Source organism: Cryptotermes secundus, unplaced genomic scaffold (assembly GCF_002891405.2).
Source record: "Cryptotermes secundus unplaced genomic scaffold, Csec_1.0 scaffold5, whole genome shotgun sequence".
Lineage (NCBI taxonomy): Eukaryota > Metazoa > Arthropoda > Insecta > Blattodea > Kalotermitidae > Cryptotermes > Cryptotermes secundus.
In genome coordinates this window covers 2,225,825-2,246,719 of record NW_019724742.1, presented here as the reverse complement: position 1 = coordinate 2,246,719, position 20,895 = coordinate 2,225,825, and the positions used below count along the sequence as shown (strand labels likewise).

The 20,895-nt window shown below is 36.0% G+C and overlaps 1 protein-coding gene across 5 annotated transcripts in view; it reads right to left on the bottom strand.

The window, feature by feature from the left end:
• LOC111862686 (protein fantom) overlaps positions 1-5,377 on the bottom strand; it is a 35,285-nt gene extending 29,908 nt beyond the window's left edge. For 4 of the 5 annotated variants that reach the window (XM_023848266.2, XM_023848270.2, XM_023848267.2 and 1 more), the window contains exons 1-3: positions 4,805-5,377; positions 2,603-2,729; positions 2,069-2,395 (exon numbers count right to left, since the gene is read on the bottom strand). In XM_023848266.2, coding sequence (XP_023704034.1) covers positions 2,069-2,395; positions 2,603-2,729; positions 4,805-4,904 — 554 coding nt within the window. In that variant the 5' untranslated portion in view covers positions 4,905-5,377. The remainder of the gene's footprint in view (positions 1-2,068; positions 2,396-2,602; positions 2,730-4,804) is intronic. The other variant, XM_023848268.2, reaches the window with a different exon arrangement.
• Positions 5,378-20,895: the final 15,518 nt, after the last annotated feature.

The following is a 20,895-nucleotide window of genomic DNA, read 5'->3' as shown; positions in this document are numbered from 1 at the left end:
TTTCGTATATAATTAGCCTTCATAACTAGCCAATATCCAGTAATACAAATTCCACCATCAATGCAACTACAATTTATTAACTTTATGTTCCACCACGTTTTGACCATTATAGGGTTATCCTCAGGTGGTGTGATTTACACATGATCACTACTGAATTGTAAAGTGTGTATACATATCTACATGAACAGGCTTAAAATGACTACTTTCTATGTATATTCCAGCATCTAGATGTTGATTTGAATATAAGACATATATGGAACTAAAAGTTAAAGATTAAAAGTTGATTTTAAATTACTTTAAAAGTGCCAACTTTTAATCTTCAAGAAGCAAGAATTGCCTAAGTAGTGGATGAAGTCTATTACTGTACCAGTTTACAAGAAGAGCAATAAAACTGACTGTAGTGATTATTGGGAATATCACTGTTATCAACTTCACACAAAATTTCATCTAATATCCGTCTCTCAAGGTTAAGTTCATATGCAGACGAAATTATTGGGGATCATCAGTGTGGGTTTCTAACAGCGTTCAATCTGTAAGTCCAGATTTTCTTATGTGGATGAATCATGATGTCAATGAGACATGTTCAGAGTTACAAACAAACCTCACATTGGACTGCTGGATCGTATGATGAGAAGTTGAGTGTCAAGGTCAACATTACCTTACATGGATGTCACAAGAATCACATGATGACACATATGCAGATGAATGAATGGGCTTAAAACTGAACTGTGCTAACAATATGGGTACACTTTTCTCCTTTTCTTTTCATGCTAACTTCGCATTTCCAGCATGAAGAGTTTACCTAAGCGTGGTGTCTGTAACATAACACTATGGACACAAGGTGCATTGTTAGAAAGCCAATTGCCCTATACAAAGTCAGAAATTGTCTTTGTATTTTGCTAAATACCTGCAATATTGAAAAGAAAAAACTGCTTAAAAAGATTTATATTTTAACAAAAGTAAAAAAGTAAGTAAAGCTATCCCTGTAATAGGCTGTGAAGGCCCATAGGGTTCTGAGACGTTAAGGGTCCCACATTACCTTGACAATCGGCTCAAAGATGGTGGTAAGGTTGTCAGCCTTACCTGCCGGCTGCACTTCACTCCCCAGGAAAATCATTTTAATTAATTCCTGGTACTCATTTCTGTTAGAGGCTGAGTAAACCCCAGGGCCTAGTGCAGCCGGAAGGATAAGGTCAATTGAAAAAAATCCAATGACCTCATCGGGACTTGAACCCGTGACCTTCCGGCTTGTAGCATGGTACCTTAACCACTACGCTACCGTGTACCCCAAATTTTAACAAAACATACTTTACAGCATGTGCCAATTTTTAGAAAATATCTGACTTCAGCCATAAAGTAGGGGTTACCAATTGAAATAATACAGGGTGTTCAACCAAGGAGGAAACTTTGCAACACCGTTGACCTGGCCCAGTATTCCTCACAGATTGCTGCTGTAACTGTAACTGTAACGGCGCGAGTTTATCAGCGTTAATGATTCATTCTGCTATCAGCGGTTACAGCAGCAATCTGTGAGGAATGCTGGGCCGGGTCAGTGGTGTTGCAAAGTTTCCTTCTTAACTGAAAGCACTGTATTTGAAGATTGCTGTCTCTGGGGATGTGATACATCATCTGGTAGGAAGGTATCAATGTTTCAGAGGAAGCTTCTGCCTTCAGCTTCAGTATCTATCCTGAAGATGGATGCAGTTGGCACCTTTCAACCAAACTACATAGCATCACATCCTAGAATACAATAATCTTCATTTTCACCATCGTAAGAACTTCAAATCGCACAGATTTCAATTTGCTTTGCAGCTTTTAATGTGGGGCCCAACCCATAAATTTAAATGAAATCAGTTCAGTATTTTCTGAGATGAAACAAGCAAATGTGGAAACAACTTCTGTGACTTGGATTTACTTCACACACTTTCTGTAAAGAAAATGTACAGTAGTAATAAACAGGGAACACAGAGTTTGGAAATTGGCAATGTTCTCATCAGATGTTATTCTGAATAATATTCTATGTATTTCATTAAATGGCTCATTGCATATACAGCGCAAAAGAGCTTACTTTTGAGGTTCATTTGATGACACAGCATTCTGCAGCCTAGAACTTTGCATGTAAGTTCCAGTATGAGAACGAGTACAAGATCTGGATGATGACTGTGACTTTCTCATCCAATTACAATGTACTGCAGAATGCATGTATGTATGTTCCACAAGCTGGTTACGTAGAACCATAAGTCTGTCCTGAAGTTGCCCATTGCTCTGCTGCAGCTCACGTATCTGTTGCTGTTGTTCCTCAACCAAAGATTCCAGACCATGATCATGACGCTGAGCTGCTGTCGGTAAGTCACGTTTTTGTTCTGCTACCAGCCGCAGTAGCTTTGTAGCCAGTCTAAAACACAAGAAAGAAGCCATACTCATTATACTGTGGTTCCACTACACTAACTTTCTTTCAGTATTTCTTAATACAGAATTATTTGTAAACAAAATCCTTCAGTTGTCTCTGATGGACCCTGCATATAAAGAAAAGATTAAAACCATACTGACAGATTTGCTGCATGAATCTAAATAGTAGCTTACATGTACAATTTCTTTGTACCTCTTTATCTTCTCCTCCTGCTTATTGCACTCCCTCTTAAGATGATTGTTGTCCACCACCAGGCGCATGTAACGATCTTCCAGCTCCTTACGGTCAAGCTTTGATATGTATGGTGATTGCAGTTTATCTGTGAAGAATTTTATTACAGTTCTACAATTCTGGCACATTACATTTACTAAATCCATGAGCTGGAACATCTCAGTCTCTAAACAGACTGCCTACCTAAGATTCAATTCCTTGCAGGAATAGAAACCTGTCTTCACTACCATGTCCAGAGTGTTTGTGCAGCCCAACCCGGCTACTAATTCTATGGCTACTGAGGGTTCTTTCTGTGGTCAGTAAAGTGGCTGAAAGCAACCCCTCACATTCCACTCTCACATATGTCTGCATAACATGGTACTCAAGTACAGGGACACATAATAACTCTAACAAGAAGTCAGTTTCACCTACATCACTGAATTTAATAGAATAACATCATGGAAGGCACATGCTTATGTGCAATTATTAGTTACGGTAAAATAAAAAACAAATTATATTAAGAATCCAAAATATTATTTACCATGTACATGAATAACATTTTATAATACCGAACTCCTCAGTGTTATACTGTGCTACATAGAGTGAAATCCCCATTTATCATTTGTTTTGGATATAACATTTCTATATCTTAATCTGAGAAAAATCTTCAGAGAAGCGCAAAGAGAATTCAAACACAAAATGACACTCATCATTAATTACAAGTATTTGCTATAATCTAACAACAAAATAAGCAAACACATGTTATGCAAGTCAACAAACAGCAGAAAATACTGCACGATGTGTCTAACAGCACAGCAATTTCCACTTAAGTCGACTTCTTTCCTTTTATGCCCATGTCCTACTTTTAACAAAACATCTATAATATATGTGCAGAACATTCATAATTAAAGTTCATCTGAGAAAACAGCAGATCATAACATCAAGCAAGGGACTACTAACATCACCCAAGAAGAATTAAAATATGTGTAAGGGAATGATTCTGGAAATGAAGAATATGTACAATAAAACTGTGTCTCACAGGAATGTTACTGGTTTGTTCATTTGTGTGTTATTTAATGATGCTTTTGAGTATGCAAACCGTAGAGCACGAGACAGTACAATGACTGATAAATTGGAAAGGATCTGGAAGGAAACAGTAATAGCCAATCTGAGGTCCTATCTTCACATTTGCTTGGAGGGACTAATTCAGGCTAGCCAATATTTGAACCAAGTATGTCTTGAATATGAGTCTAGACTGCCACCCCTAAACATGTGACTAACTAAAATGTGCAGACAGGTCTGCATTCCCATCTGTATGGACTGGCAGCTTTATAATCACTCAGTCAGTACAGTGCTATAGGACCTGCCGATCAGCTTTCCAATGGTACCAGAGCAGCCAGAGAATGAAACTGACCACTCACCTCCAACCCCTGCTGAGACTAAAAATTCATGAAGCTCTCCAATCGTCATACAACTTCATGGCACTGTACTTAATTAACACATGCACTACCAATCCTGTCACCTGATGGGCTCAAGCTCGCCCATACAGTCACACAGTGGGCTGCCACCACTGTGTGTAGAAGTGCATGGAGACTTTATGGGCAGATTATTGATGCTTCAAACACAAAGCAACTGCTGATTACTTTTCACTTATTATCTCCTATTTTCAGGGGGCATGTGTTAACATAGTTGGTTGAGGCACTATGCCACAAGCCGGAAGATCGCAGGTTCATATCCAAATGAGGTCATCTTTTTTTTTTTTTTTTTAATTTACCTAATCCTTCCAGCCACACTATGGCTCTGGGGTCAACTTAGCCTCTAAGAGAAATGAGAACCAGGAATCTTCCTAGGGTAAAGGGCAGCTGGCATGTAAGGTTGACAACCTCATTGCCATCTGTGAGCCAACTGTCTACAAAATGTAGCAACCTTGACGTCTCACAACCCCATAGGCCTTCATGGCCTGTTACAGGAATAGCTTTACCTTTTACCTTCTCCTGTTTCTTTCAAATGTGGTGAGGTCAAAATACAATCTTAGTGAAAAATGACTAATATAGCAGGTAAAATTCTGGTATGGGGAATAGTAATGAATATGTAAATCACAGGGACAACTTGACGTTACTTTAAACTCTTTAGTATAGATGTCTAGACTAACACACAACTGCATTATTGTCTAGTAATGATTACCTCTTTCACTATTAAGTGAGAAAGTTGACACATTTCTGTGTCTCTCATACAACATTCCATCCTTTACAGGCAGAAGGTCTCTCTCTGGATCATTCGCCATGTTTCAGTATACATGGCCAGCATTTATTTATTTATTTATTTATTCGTTACGTTGTTTAATGATGTTTTTAGTATCCTGACTATATCGTCAGAATTTATTTCTTCAGCACTAACTTATATCCAGACTGGATATGCTGATCCTCTCCAAGCCTCCTTCATTATGTATATAGGAAACAAGAGGTTAAACAGCCTCTATCTAGACACTAGGTCTAAAATCAGTGCAACTCTGTCTCCACTCTTACTACACTTTCATGGCACTTCTCAAGTTTCAACTGCACATGCTTTCCAGTTTCCCATATCTCTCACATTTGAAGAAGTTAAACTGGTAAATATTTACCTCAAAGTCCTGAATAAAGTAAGACTCTTAAATAAGTAATGCTGTATATAACACATACTGCAAATAAAGAGATACTAAATTTGTAAACTGAAGGTAAAAATGCCCAACATTACCACTTTATTCCACCAAGCCACTCCATATTTGTTTACGACGAAGGCAGAGCCACCTGGTGACACATTGTTGATAATTGCTGTGAAGTGATGTGGCGGTATATGGCGGTAGATGGCGGTGTGTGGTTGTTGCTGTCGGTTACGGTATCATGGGGGGTTCAGCGAGCGCATATTTGCAATGATTACGATAATCTGCGGAAGGGAGGGGATATTGGCGGGAAGGCCGAGAATCAGTTCATACTCCCTTATAATAATTTAAATTACTCGTTCTTGTTTCAACATGAATTTGTCATGTTTAGGAGATTTTAATTATCCAGTTCCATATATATTGTGAGTGGTATTTAGTCTCCTTGTGAACATCACTATATCCATCCAAATGGTATGAAAAAAAACATGTTTCAAAGTATGTCAGTGGATTAAATTGTCACTGAACTGCCTTAGCAATTTAGTGCTAGATACAGTGTCATGGATTAATGTTAAATTTGATTAAAGATGCATTTTTTCCTGCACACATTAATAGAAAACTATTTTATAATCAGTACCCTCTGTTTTAAATTTACTGCTACAGGAAGACATCTTCATTTCACACAAAAACTGAGTAAACATTTTGTCAAGGGGGAGGTTTATAACAAAAAGATTGAATAATACAACTAAGAACATTATAATAGATGCATGCCATGTTCTTCCTCCTCATCCTCCATAAGGACTGGGTGCTTTGTAGTCCATTCTGAATGTAAGCTCATTCTCCGATTGTCTTCCAGGTATTCGTCATGTGCAAATTGCACAATACAAGATTGTGTTTAATGTGAACCAATGGTCACAGCAAATGTAAAATAGAACGAGATGTTGCAATGCCGGAACCTACCATACAGAATATTATAAAACACACAGGAAATAAAAGAAAAAGGAATTTGAAGAGTTCTTTAGGGCTGTAGAATTCCTAAAGAAAAAAATTATAGATGCTGACCCTAACCTTGATTGAAGCATGCAAATTTGCTGAGATGTGGATAAAGCACTCTGCATCTACCAGCACATGTCCGAAGGTTTAAAGAGAGAGAAAACAGTTCAGTCTATGCTGCTAAAATGTTTCAAAAGACAGAAAAGATGTTTTCATCTGTGTAAGCTTACCTTTACGAATGATATTAATAATTTGTTTTTATTTTGTTCTCTTAACTACTGTGACTTTGTTCACAATAAATTTAAATGATAAACATATAACAACTTATGTTTATAAAATTTTTATTACCTATTTTTGAGTTGGAACCAATTACCATTCTTTACACATAATTATAAATTTAAACAGTGCAAATTCAAATAATGTGATCACTTCATGGGATTCATCATCTGCACTGAGACCTACCTGTAATGTGAAAAGTGTATTGTCACTGTTAGAAAGACGACGACTTTTTATGCAGCTTCATTGAGGCTTCAAACAAATATTTGTTACATCATCACACTAATCTGATATTAAAAGTCCTTTTGATACTTCTGTTTTAAGTGAAATTAAAGCAAGAAAAATGAGTTGGGTGAGATCTGTACTGTTCACCACGAAGGCAAGAAATGGCTACTAAAAATATGGAGAAAAACTTTTCATAAAATCATTTGAAAGATCGTTGAATAACTGAAATATTCTCCCAAATATGCCGAATAACTTGGAGAAGTACTTAACGGGACAGGGCACTGGACTGAGGATTTTGTGGCCATAGTAATGAACCTTTAAGATTCATAAAGGCAGGACATTTCATTGTAAGATATAAGATTCCCATGACAGTGACTATGAAGAGTACTTCCTCCTGCCTACCCTTAAAAATGGAGGAAACAAGTATCTCCAAAACACTACAAAGGAATTCCTGAACAAGGAAGCAGCATATTCTTCTGAAACATTGGTACTTATCTACCAAACTTTGTGGCATCATATTTCAGAAGACACTAATCTTTTGAGAAATTCTTGACTAGGTTAACTGCTCAAGGAAGATGCTGAAGAACAGAAATTGTGCCTACAAAAATTAATTTAATATTAATCTTTCATGACAATGCTCCTTCTACAGGAAAAATGTAAAGCTATCCCTGTAATTGAATGTGGAGGCCCATAGGGTTGTGAGACATCGAGGCTCTCACATTTTCTAGACAATCAGCTCACAGATGATGGTGAGACTGTCAGCCTTATGGACCAGCTGCACTTTACCCCCAGGGCCATAGAGCGGCAACTTTCCAGCTTGTAGCATAGTGAGTCAACCAACTACACTACCACATGTCCCATATTTCCTCCTATTACTATATGTAAACACAAGTGAAACGATTTTATCCAGTTTTATAGAATTAAGAAAATAGTGAGTTCCATGAGATCGGTTATCATAATATATTGTTTAAAACACATCATTAAATTCTATTAATAATTTCAGTAGAATGATTAAAAGGTCTAAGGGAACATGCAATCTATAGTTTAATTCACAACTTCTAAAAAACCAACAATATTACAGACATAACATTTATGATAATATTTAATATACTGTACAACAGAAAATAACAGATACAGTTGAAATGACAGCGCTATACATTGAAATCTGTCCTCTCACAACCAGAGAGTTTGTGTCTGTATAAATATTTTCTATTACACACCTCCAGTGGGCATTTCTACAGCAGGTGCAAGATATTACCAGCCCACTATAAAAGGAAGCACTCAAGTATGTGGACCACAATATACACCTTGGTATTGCTTGTGTGTGTGTTTTTTTTAATTTAAGGTCCACTTGAAACTAGACTGAGATTTTGTTTATCGTTACAATACAGTAAGCATAGTAACTACACTTAGCACCTACTTTAACCGTCAATAAATTGAAATTTTGCATACACTATACTTATAAATAGCTTCCAGTTCAGATAAACAATAATTAATATTCTACTGGGAGATAATATAGATACGACACAGAAAAGGACAGAAACTTTAACTGATGCTAGTAAGGAGGAGAGTGAGTTTGGGTAGTGCTTGCTGCCATTCAGTCCAGAACCTTTTGTCTTTCTGTCTACTGTCTAAGAATGTAAATATTAGAACATATAAAAGTATAACTTTGGAATATAGGGTGTTTGAGAACAGGGTGCTTAGGAGAATATTTGGACCAAAGAGAAATGAAGTGACAGGAGACGGGATAAAACTGCATAAAGAGGAGCTTCATAACTTGTACTCTTTGCCAAGTACAATTAGAATGATCAAGTGAAGGAGGATGAGAGAGGCATGGCATGCATCATGAATGGGGGCATATAGGACATTGGCAGGAAAGTAAAAGAAGAGAGACCACTAGGAAGACTGAGATGTAGGTGGGTGAACAATATTAAAATGGATCTTAGAGAGATAGGATGGGGTGGTATGAACTGGATTTATCTGATCAGGATAAGGACCACTGAAGGGCTTATGTATGTGGAGATGAGCCTTTGGATCCCATAAAATTTTTGGAGGTTCCTGAGTAGCTACACAACTGGCAGCTTCTCAGCTCCATGAAGTTAGTTAGATACTTTTAACCGACTAAATGGGATGTGTTTTTGTGGATGCAGGAACAGAATTACTGTTGTTTAGCTGCAATCTATGCTCAACAGAAATAACTTACAGCTGAATCAAGTAAACTTTCCCAATACTTCTGTGAAATTATTCACTGTCTTAACTAAAATGGGATACTATGCATTTATGTTTGTTTACTGTTCACTATTGCATATATCAAATACTCTCTAACAGAATTCACAGGGTTGATGTCCTGAGAAGTATGGTCACTGGAAAGCCACACCTATTACATAAGGTGGAGAGAATATGAGATCACATAGACAATGTATTTCACAGCAACAGAGGTCAAATAGTAAACAGACTGTAAGTCTTCCATTACAGGGTACTGAAACATTTTTGCACTGATTACTAACGGAATTCTGAAAATGTACAGGAAATTACACAATTATTTGGTTTAACTAGAAGACAACAAATCAATAACATAATTTTCTGACAAAGTGCATATCAGTACAGACTTTAATTTTACTGGAATTAAAAAATATTGTCCAGACTGGGAAATCAATCTGCAACCCTTGGTTTATTGGCCACACATGTGACCTAAACCTTTTCCTTGGATGGGTGAAGAGTTCACTTTCTGAACTTTCAACTCTAATCGTATTTACTTCTGTAATGAACCTCTCTGCTTTTGGGCATGAAACAGTACATGTATGAAGTTAATACAGGTCAACTTTTCATTTATCCACAGCTATGATAAATGCCGACCATTTGAAGCAGTCAAAGGGATATACAAAACAAACACAAATTAACTGTTTAATGAAGGACAGGGTCTCTTAAGTTTCCCTCATGCAGAAAAGTCTCCTTTTCTCAACAGTGGCCGATATTAGTGGAGTTTATGTTTGGCAGTACTTCTTACTATGGTCAATCTCACCTTTTTCATAGGGGATAAGTCCCTGCTTGAATGAACAAGTATGTGCATAGCCCTTAAAAGATTAATGCTGAACATTTTGTTATGAAGAGAATAATGGGCTCGGTGTGGCAACTATACATTCTCTTGCACTACCAGTGCTGTTCCCTTTAATTGGCTATTTAAAACAACAATTTGATAACATATACTTTGTAATATGTAACAGCATATCATCAGTATCTTACTACAAATCTTTAGTAACAGTAGCCAGTCAGCAGGGAGGAAAAGGTTAGCATAAGTTAGATCTCGCTGTATTTATGTACCACATAAGTTAAGGACCCTTCTGTATTATCACAAACATTGTCCTCAGTCTATGTTTCAAGTGCGCATCTTGCTGAGTGCTAAGTGAATAGAACATGTGCGTACCTATGCTACAGGTTGGTCCATCCTTATGACAAGCAGATGTCCAGACCTAGAACTATCACAGCTTGGTGCAACCTAAATCTATATGCACATTACAGTCCATTTATGATACAATTTCAGTTGTAATTTATAATTATTACTATCATTATTCACACATTTACATACCTAGTGTAGTCAAGAGACCAGCTGCAAACCCATCTAACATATAAATATTAAAATAATTAGAAAAACGTTAATTCATGAATTAATATACTGATGACAGTTTTAAAAGGTTTTCCATTATAAGCAAAAAAAGCCTGACAGACTGTTGACATCTCATTTAACAAACTATGTGCTGCAACTTCTTGTGTCTGAGTTTATTACACTGTGCAAACACTCGTTTAAAAAACGTTAATTCTGATTATAAAAATATGTCAGAATTTGATATCACTCAAATAAAATCAATTCAGTACATGTGAAATCCATTATGGCTGTATCTGTATCTTTATTTTGGTTCCACAGATCTGCACTGGCTTATCAAAGCCATCAGATATAGAACATGTCATATATGCACACATTAGTTCTATGCACAGAACTCGTCACATTACAACTACATTCATAAAGGAAACAATAATTATACATAATTCAGTAATTTAACAAGCATACAGGACTCATCAACTTGAGAGTAATATCTTATTAGAAACATAGCTTAAATTATATACACAAATATTGGATTCTAATTAATGTATTTATACACTGTATTACATAAACAGCATTGTAAAAGGTCTAATTCATCTAATGTACAAAATGAATGGAAATACAAACAATTTTCAAGGCTGATTTAAACTGTTTTGTATTATGGGACAATTGAAAGCCAGAAGGAAAGAGACCACAGGAAAGACCAAGGCATAAGTGGGTGGACAATATTAGAATGGATCTTAGAGAGAGAGGATGGGATGGTATGGATTGGATAGATCTGGCTCAGGATAGGGACCAGTGGATGGCTCTTGTGAACATGGTGATGAACCTTCAGGTTCCATAAAATGCTGGGAAATTCTTGAGTAGCTGTAGAATTGGCAGCTCCTCCAGAAGGGCTCAGCTCCATGAGTAAGTAAGTAAGTATTATGGGACAAAGCCTTTATTGGAACAGGTAAGCTGTTAAACACCTTAATCCCAGTATGTTTCCTTCTGATAAACTGACAAATGTGAAAGTGGGTGATGCAAATCAGATTTGGTCCTAGTACTGATATTATGTATCTCAGAATTTACTTTAAAATTATGTTTACTATTGATCACAAACAATGAACGTGAATATATATATTGAGATTGTTGTGGTAATATTTTTAATTCTCTAAAATACTCTCTATATGAATCTCTAACACTTATCCCCACCATAATTCTAATAATTATTTTCTGTGGTCTAAAAATTATGTTATGATAAGTATTTCCCAAAAATATTAGTCCGTAAGTTATGATAGAGTAAAAATAGAAAAAATATACAATCTTCAATGACAAGGATGGCTTAACTGTTCTAATCGCGAAACAAGCTGAACTAACATAACTCAGTTAGTAAAGGGACTGCCTGTTGATTCCTGTCAGTGGCATGGTTTTGTCCCTGAATGCCAGCTTCACCTTAACCAATACAGCCATACTTTACCTACTACAGTCTCCAAGAGTAAGTATGGGTGTGAGAAGACTTGTCAGGTCTAACTTATTCCTTTTACAGATATTATTTTGGACACTGTTCATTGTCTAGGGTATATCTGTTACACAAAATGGTGAATTGGCTCCACTCCCACTTCAGTTGACTGGTTGTTATGGGTTGAATGACACATTAGTATGTTAATCACTAACAGTCTGGTACTCAAAAGTTCCTTCTAATTTCTTCTTCCTTCATTTGATCACCTTCATTTTATTTTTTAAAGAGCATGAAGTTTCTGCCTAACTTTTATGTCTATATATGTGTCAGTATAACTGCAGAAAAATATGTCAGAACATAAATAACAATGTGGCAGAGTAAAGGTACAGGTGCAATTGTCCCTGTGCTTAATTAAATATGATGCCACAAGGGTATACATAGGTGTAGAGCTCCACACATTCTTAATCTTGGCACTAGATACAGTTAAGTGGTCAGTTTCATGCTCTGGCAGCTTAAACCATAGGGAAAATGCCCTTGTTACCCAATGCACAATGAATTGGTCCAAAGGTTTTCCTGGATAAACATTTTACTTTCTGAATTATGCACCAACATTCTTTCTCACTTTTACAAAGTGGATAAAATAATGGACTCCAGCACATATAAACTAATAAGCAAAATGAAAATGTACAATATGCAGTACTGTCACTGGCTTACTGGTACTATACAGCATAATAAGGTTTAAAGCCATCAGTGTGACCATGTGCAGTGAAGTCTTCTTAGCTCATCAATTGTATGAGGCATGAGTAAATATCCAACATTTCTGAGACAGTCTCTCTCTCTCTCCAACATCACTGTATTGATTGTGTCTGACCATTGTTTACATAAACACCAGCACCTTGATGATAGAGACAGTCTCTGAAATGTTGGACACCAACTACATCTTCTCTCTCCAGATTCCTCACGAAGGCTCACTGCATTTCAAAAGGTCCTTTCTAATTATATTTGTACACTACAACTTATTTTAAGAGTGTCTAAACATCAGTATTTTGGAATACAATATTCCTCCCAGTAACAATGACAGTTTCATTTGCTTTCAAAATGTCTATAAGGGTTTAATTTCTGGTTTTGCAGCTGGTACCAAGTTTCAAAATATATGTCTCCAGTTTTGACTCCCATGAAGATTTGGGAACACAACAAAGAAAGACATCCAAAGCTCTGTATTAACACTAGTTCACATTTTGCAACAGTTTACCATACATTATGTATAATTACAGGCCCCTTTACACACCCTTTTCCCCTTCTTCTTTACTCCTGTATCATGCTTTTCTGACTGGTTTCAATTTTGACAAGCCCTACTTGAAGTACATGAAATAAAATTTTGAAAATCATTTGATATATTCCTCTTTCTCTTTGTCTTTCAGTCTGTAATGTTTATGCAGGAAAAATGTCATTCCATCTGTGGTATTCACAGTGGTGAAGATTAGTATTCTGGTCTTTAGGGTCATAAGGCCATCTTTAGAGTAGAGGCATTTCTGGCCTGATGATACAGAAAGTAGGTACATACCTACCATACTACATTGTGACTGAGAAGAAAACAATGTGGATCTGAACATTACAGTCTTGTAGCTCGACCTGCTTCTGCTGGTTTCTTGCTTAGCTTACTTTTCAACCCTGAAGATGGAAGAAATATGTTTTTCCAAAATGTCAGGCTCTCTCTGAACTACACACCGTTATAACCCACAAGAGTGTACTCTTCACAGTCACCGCTGTGAGCACTTCAAGTCCAAAATAAATCTTACTTCATATTATGATGTTACTCCCTCTGTAACAGAGCCTGTTCTCAGCTTCATATCTTGTTTTTCTCTATGGAAAATCCTGGCCTTAAGCATTCCTGTCTGTCAAACAGTCTGTTTTCGTTCCAATTCAGCATACCTCATATTGTCTATGTATAAATATTAGGCATCTGTTAGCAACATTATAACTGCACAAGAATGGAAGTATCAATATGCTTACAGACTATAAATCTAAAATGTGTTTCTGGATACAAAACAGAAAGTTGTGCAAGACATATGGTTGTATTTCAGCACTTAAGACAATAACACTTATGTACAGAATGTTATGCAAGTCAGTTTTTCTCTTACATTTAATAGATCATTTTAGGAAGAAGCTATTCAGGAATAATAATTCCAAGTAACTATATCTAAGATGATAAAAACATACTGAAGAAGAGCAGTTCAAAATCTGTTAGTGAACAGGATTTTAATTCTGCTTTCTGAATTTTCAAATATAATGGCCAGATGAATCTTGTTTACAAACACTCTCAATATTGTATTCTAAGGAAATAAAATATAGTCTATTCAGAACACATCTCAAAATAAGAAACAGCACTTTACATTTACTTTGGTACCTTAATTGTTACTTTCAATTATATCAGAACAAAATTGCTATGTTATCTGACATTTTTAATGCTACATTTTACTTAATACAAACACCTCAGATTTACTAGTACAAAAATCTATCACAGTATAATGCACACAGTATGCACAGTATAATGCATTGCTTTTGTGCATAGTGAAGTCAAGAAGTACGAACTGAACTCAGTTCCTTGCAAGCATTAATTGGGATTTTATGACCCCTACAAACGCCAATTCCAATAATTTTTTAATTTGTTAACTCATATACTTTCAGGAAACAAGGGCCTACATACAACTGAATTACTTTCCATCACTTAAATCAGTGTTTATAAAAACCATTTTAAGAGTACATAACCTGTCTGCAAATTGTGTTTCAACAGTATATTTATTTTCTTGGTTCAGAATTCTTTCAGAACATGTAACACATCAGAGCATCAAATAAGCATGTGTGTATGCAGAGCATCTGGCACCAGATGCTGACTCTTAATTAACAATTTATTGTAAAAGTATGTGCCATATACAGGGGGACAGATTACCCTTAGACTGGCGAACTAGAAAATTGTTCTCCCATACCTGGCCCCTTCTGGCTGCCAAACTGTCACTTAGTTAGTTACCTGATGCTATCTGGGTTATCTCAGTATCACTCTGTATTTAGTTTAGTTCTCCTTGATATACATACAAGTATGTTCAGTGTTGTAGTGTTGCGAAACAGTACAGTTTTGAACGGAAATTATTCATATACGATATCTTTGCACAACATTCTTCACGGAGGAAATGCCACAGGAAGTATCCTGACAGTACAGTGCTGTGTAAAGCAAGAGTGAAGAAGTTATGCCTTTTGGCTATTCAGTTTGGACTGGCAAAAAGTACAGCTCACATTGGTATGAAGTTGCTGAAGTTACAGTCTTACACAGCCATTTGCCTCCAGATTATGAAGCACAAATTCCGTGTTGTAGGTGGTTTCAGGAAGCAGTATTTGGTAGACTTCCCGACCTAGAACTTACATTTTATTCTGATGAGGCGTGGTTCACTTTAAGTGGTTATGTGAACTGCCAGAGTAACAGATGCTGGAGCATAGAAAATCCTCATGCATGCATGAAGCGCCATTATATGATTTGAAAGTTTTGAGTTTGGCGTGAAATTAGTGGAGGAAGTATAACTGGGGCCATTTTTTTAATGAAACAATATGCTGGATGTAAGATTTGAGGCTTTCACGGCGGTGACTATGAAGAAAGCAGTCTTCTGGGATTTGGCACCGTGTATATGTGGTGTTAACACCACATACACACGGTGCCAAATCCCAGAAGACTGCTTTCTTCAATATGCTGGATGTTATATGAGACTGATCGTCATCTTTCCTTGATCATCAGATTGATGACAAAAAATTGTACAGACACTTTATGTAAAGATCATGCAACAGTACATTCAGTACAGTAAAAGTATCCCTGTAGCAGGCCATGGAGGCCCATAGGGTTGTGAGATGTTCAGGTTTCCATATTTTCTAGACAATCGGCTCATAGATGACAGTAAGGTTGTCAGCCTTATGCACTGGTCGCCCTTTACCCCAAGAATATTCCTGGTACTTATTTCTGTTAGAGGCTGAGTCGACTCCAGGGCCATAGTGTGGCCAAAAGGATTAGGTAAATCGAAAGGAATCCACCTCACTGGGATTTGATCTTGTGACCTTCTAACTTGTAGCGTAGTGCCCCAACCAACTATGCTACCACGTGTATTCAACACATAACGCTGGAATTACAAGATTATATTTTGACATTAACACTGGTGCGCAATGACAAAACATGCACTGAAACAGAAAACAATGCTTTGGTGAACATAAGCTCACTCATCAATACATATCCACTGATGATATTAAAAAGTAGTGCTATACTTTCAATGAAAGCAAAAGTACATATTATTATTAATTATATTATTATCATTACATTATTATTTACATTACAGTGAATCAGACTATGCAACTGGGATGTTACACATAACATAATCTTTAAAATTATAATTACTCTTTAACATCAGCACCAGAGTTTATATAAAATACACTGATTAAAAATTAGAATTTAATTACTCATGATGTTATCTGTAAAAAGACTAAACTTAGTGATAATATCACAATGGAGTAAATTTATTAATTTAATGACATATCTATAGTTTTACTAATATGAACTGATATATAAATCATAATATTGGATTGTATTTATGTAAGACTTGCATAAACACCTTCAAGTATGAACAAAATACCATACTACTGTATTGAGTGCTATTTTATAGACAAACCACAAGTATATAAGAGTCCAGCTTCAGAGCCGTACAGTAAGCAAAGAAAGAAATAAAGAGCATCAGGCAGACAAAGGGCAAACTGGGTTCAAAAAAGCACAGAATCTATTGAGGCTAGGAGGAACTTGAAAACTTGCTCCTACTGGCTCTCCCTGAAAAACCAAGTGAACCAATAGAAGGACCTAAAAAGAGCCACTTCTATCACTTTCAGAGATGGGAACATGAGACAGATTGACATGTTATTCCAAAACATCAGCTGACTTATGCTGGACGACAAAGTGTTATATCCCAGAAGATAGACTCTTCGGAGTCAGCACTATGAGAACCTCAAATCCCATAGGTATATAGTGCAATGAGGACTTCTTGCCATGATATAACCTTCAGTGCACACTGCGAACTTACTGCCAAACTAACAATTTGTTATCCACTCAAATATATATTATTAACATGGAAAACTCACAGTAATTGAAGGTCACTGAAAACCTGACATACAATAATTATTATAACTTAATGCCATACATTCACAGTTAATAATGAAGTATGATTACAATTTCACTGATAACAGGCTTTCATGATGATTCACGGTTGATGCTGATCATACTGTCTGGTATTTGAACCATTTTGAAGTGGGCTGCATTGACATTTCGGAGGTTGGTAGACCAAAATACTCACAATGAGAGACAGGAATCTCCCCCACAATTTTGGGGCCATCACTCACCTATGATGCACAATTTCTCACATTCGCTGCTTCCAATTTCCACTGCAATCTATCCTTAAGCAGAGAGGATCACAATGCAACTTAACCCACAGTAGAGAAAGTTACACAACACTGTGTGTGGCAGATGGTTTGGGAATGTCACATATTGACATATTTTAGTGTACCTTGTGGTCCTTATAAGGGTCATTTTTGGTCACAATTCCCTATCCATTGCATCTGCTGGCTCAGACCAGGCACAACCCCCACCCCCTTCCAGTGAGTTTGTTGGACTGAAAGCCTACAATACATGAACTCTCACTTCGACACTGAAGACAGAATCAGGAAGTACCTCAAAAATCAACAGTACAGCCCATTCAAGACAGGATCAATATTGACAATGATAACAGTGACAACAATTTTTAACCATTTAGACTGTCTTTAAATGCATATTGCATTTAAACAACAATCACATCTATGGTGCATATATTCATAATTTGACTAGAAGACGTGTCACTGATGGAATGATAAATTTCATAATTTCAATCAAACTAATGGCAACACAGGTATACATAATTTACATGGCTGTTCTGTTAATGAAAAATTGTGTGTAATATTTAGACTGCAGATGTCTTTCCATTCACTCAAGAGTCAAAAATGTGAGTTACATTCCTTTGGTTATTTAAAAATACAATAACACTGCAATAATGTATAAGACATTAAACACATACACATGGCATTAAAAATTTTATATTAGCAAATATTTATTTATTATAATACTGAAACTCAGCAGAAATATTTCTTAAGACCATGCATGAGGCCTAAATTAAAGTGGTTAGAGACTTCCTGTTTTATGGGATGAAATGGGAGAGAAAATTCATTAGTAGACACTTCCTCTTACAACTGTAATTTATGACTGCACAGAACTTTTCCTTCTTGAAATTCAGAAGCTTTGTCTTTCTTTAAAGGACACTTTTCAGTGAACACACAAGCAACTTGTATAAGCAGATTCTGTAAGCAGGGTCTGCTTCCAAAAAGGAACACATTTATTATGTATGTAAGCATGCAAATCCAAAGATTTGTAGGCTTTGAGGTTCTAACCGTAGTAATTATGAAAAGTTATTCTTCTGGGATATAACACTATGTAGTTCAGTGTAAGTCCTCCAAAACACCGGTTCACTTTCACCAGGATACATGGCATTATATCCTGGAAGACAGAAATCTACAAAGCTGTGTAAAGTGGGGTACATCTGTCAAAGTTTTCAACGTAAATATTCCACTTTTTTTCAATTTCTCTCCTACTTGCAATTTTACTTTTTAAGTGCCTTATGACAGCAAAAGACAGTAAACTGAATACTATTTATTACATTTTAACAAAATTTATTACAAAAGACTCTAATCTTTTGTATAACATACATGGTTCTGTGATTGTTTTGTGCAAGACTGTCGCTACGATAATGATCTAATGATAAGGTGTGAATGAGATTGAGGGAATTTTATAAATCTCATGCTTATCATCAAATCTTGGTCACAACAGTTCAGCAGTGATAATTGGTATCTGTGTAGCAAAAACTGACTTGCATAACTAGCATCTAAAGCTGCAATAACTATAAAATGTGTTCATATTATTCTGATGTATAAATATCGGCAACAGGGAGTATATGCAGGACTCAGAACTAAGTCTGGGGTAGCATCAGTGTCATTATAATAAATACAACTAACATTTCTTCTTTGGCACAGAACAAATTATAAGTAAAGATATACATATTTATATATACTATTATCTGTAGCACATTTTCACCTAATTATAGCAGTCAGCATTACTGAGATTGAAATAACGCTTTCATCTTATGGACATACAACATAATCTGAATGATTTACTAACATGTCAGAATGGGGAAAGGGGGAAGCAAAAACAATGCATCATGTCATTCACAGTCAAAATTTTCAAGACTTGATTCATGAAACTTAAATCTGTATGTTGTCAATGAGGCCTGTAAGGACTAAAAAAATCAAACGTATCTTGACATTAGTGGCTAAACAAGTAGTAATACTGCTGATACATGTTCATAATGTATTCAGTTTGCCTCCTAGTCAGATTGCTAACAATAATGAAATATTCTCATTCTGCTGTCTCTGTGGGCAAATCCTAGTACACTATCTTGAAATAGGCCATAACTACTACTTACCATATCTCTATTAATTCAACATCCATACCCATCTCTAGGTTAACTTCTTCAGTTGGTACAGTCTATTAAATAGCCAATGAATCATACTATAACCAGCAGTAGTAGCAGCAATGATCATAATAGGTATGACAATGCTTTGTTTTATACAGGACGATGCAAGCATGTGCTCCATAAAACTCCTGGTTCAAACGTTCAACTGCCAATTGCCAATTACTTATTACATTACTTTGAGGTATGGAAAAGGAGCTTATAATTTCTTTGTTGTGTGGTTTGCTTGTTTTGTAGTCTGACCAAGCCAAGACTGATTTTAGGGCAACTTTTTCATGTATTTTGAAGTTTAGGTATTAGTTCAACCAAGCAAACTTGCAGAAACTAAAGTGATGAGTTCACTATGAAATTAGGGGAGGAAATGAAATGTATGAACTGTGCACAGGATTACAAGGTAGTGTATGCCAGCACGGGAAGGGTAAGTATCAGTTTAGTTAGCATATGGATCCTTCTAATGAATGTGAGCTGTGTCACACACTTGATCTGCTGACGATGATTTCCATCACTATAAACAATCTAAGAATGAAGTGATTCTAACTTGTCACATATTATGGGATTTCAGGATAGTGTAAAGCCTGAATATTAAGGAATCTATTTTGAAGTGCACTGGAGTATGTAATGGACTGGTATGCCACATGTTGCACATGTTACATATATTACATGTGGTGTTTGCCTAGGTTTCTTACATAGTCACAGCCAAACTGCTTTATGTTTCATGAAAATTATGTACACTGTAAGACTGTCATTAAAAGTTTATGCCTTTCTTTGTAAGACGAGTTCAAGGCTATGGAAATTAAAAAATGTGAAAATACTGAGGTAGTTTGTGATCAGAAGTAAATTATTCTTGAGCCATCCTTTCAATTACTCAATACAATTTCAAGCAATACATGGCAGTGTCACCATATCTTCCCACTTCATGTTAAATAATCACACAAACATAACAAATTTACTGTCCACTGAATTAAGCATGTCAAAGCTTATATCAAAGAACACTTAGCTTGAAAATCACCTTCAGCAGAGAAAACTACAAACTGGAATGATAAATTACTGCAGCAAACTTTACTTATTGTCATCTTCATAGACAAAATCCTTCATAGAGCATGTTCTGTTCCTCCCTGCCTCTGTGTCCTTAATAGGTTAGCATGACAAATTTCTATAATGCAAAAGTAATGTAATCATCACTATCACATTGCTCTGTCACCATATCACTATTATTAAAGCAACTGCTATGTGGTGACACAAGAGTACTGGAAAATATTAGAAAATCTGTCAGTGGGACTCATTCATAAGTCTGTCATAATACATAAGAATTTTCAAGTAGCATATTTTCAAGAAATTGGTGTTTCTGTTAGCATAATAAGTAAATAAGTAAACAATAACATTATTTCTATAGTGGATTTTAAGTAATATTGGGTGAAGAATGGGATGCCTTAGCTATTTAAATATATGAAAGGTACAATATATAAAGGCAGA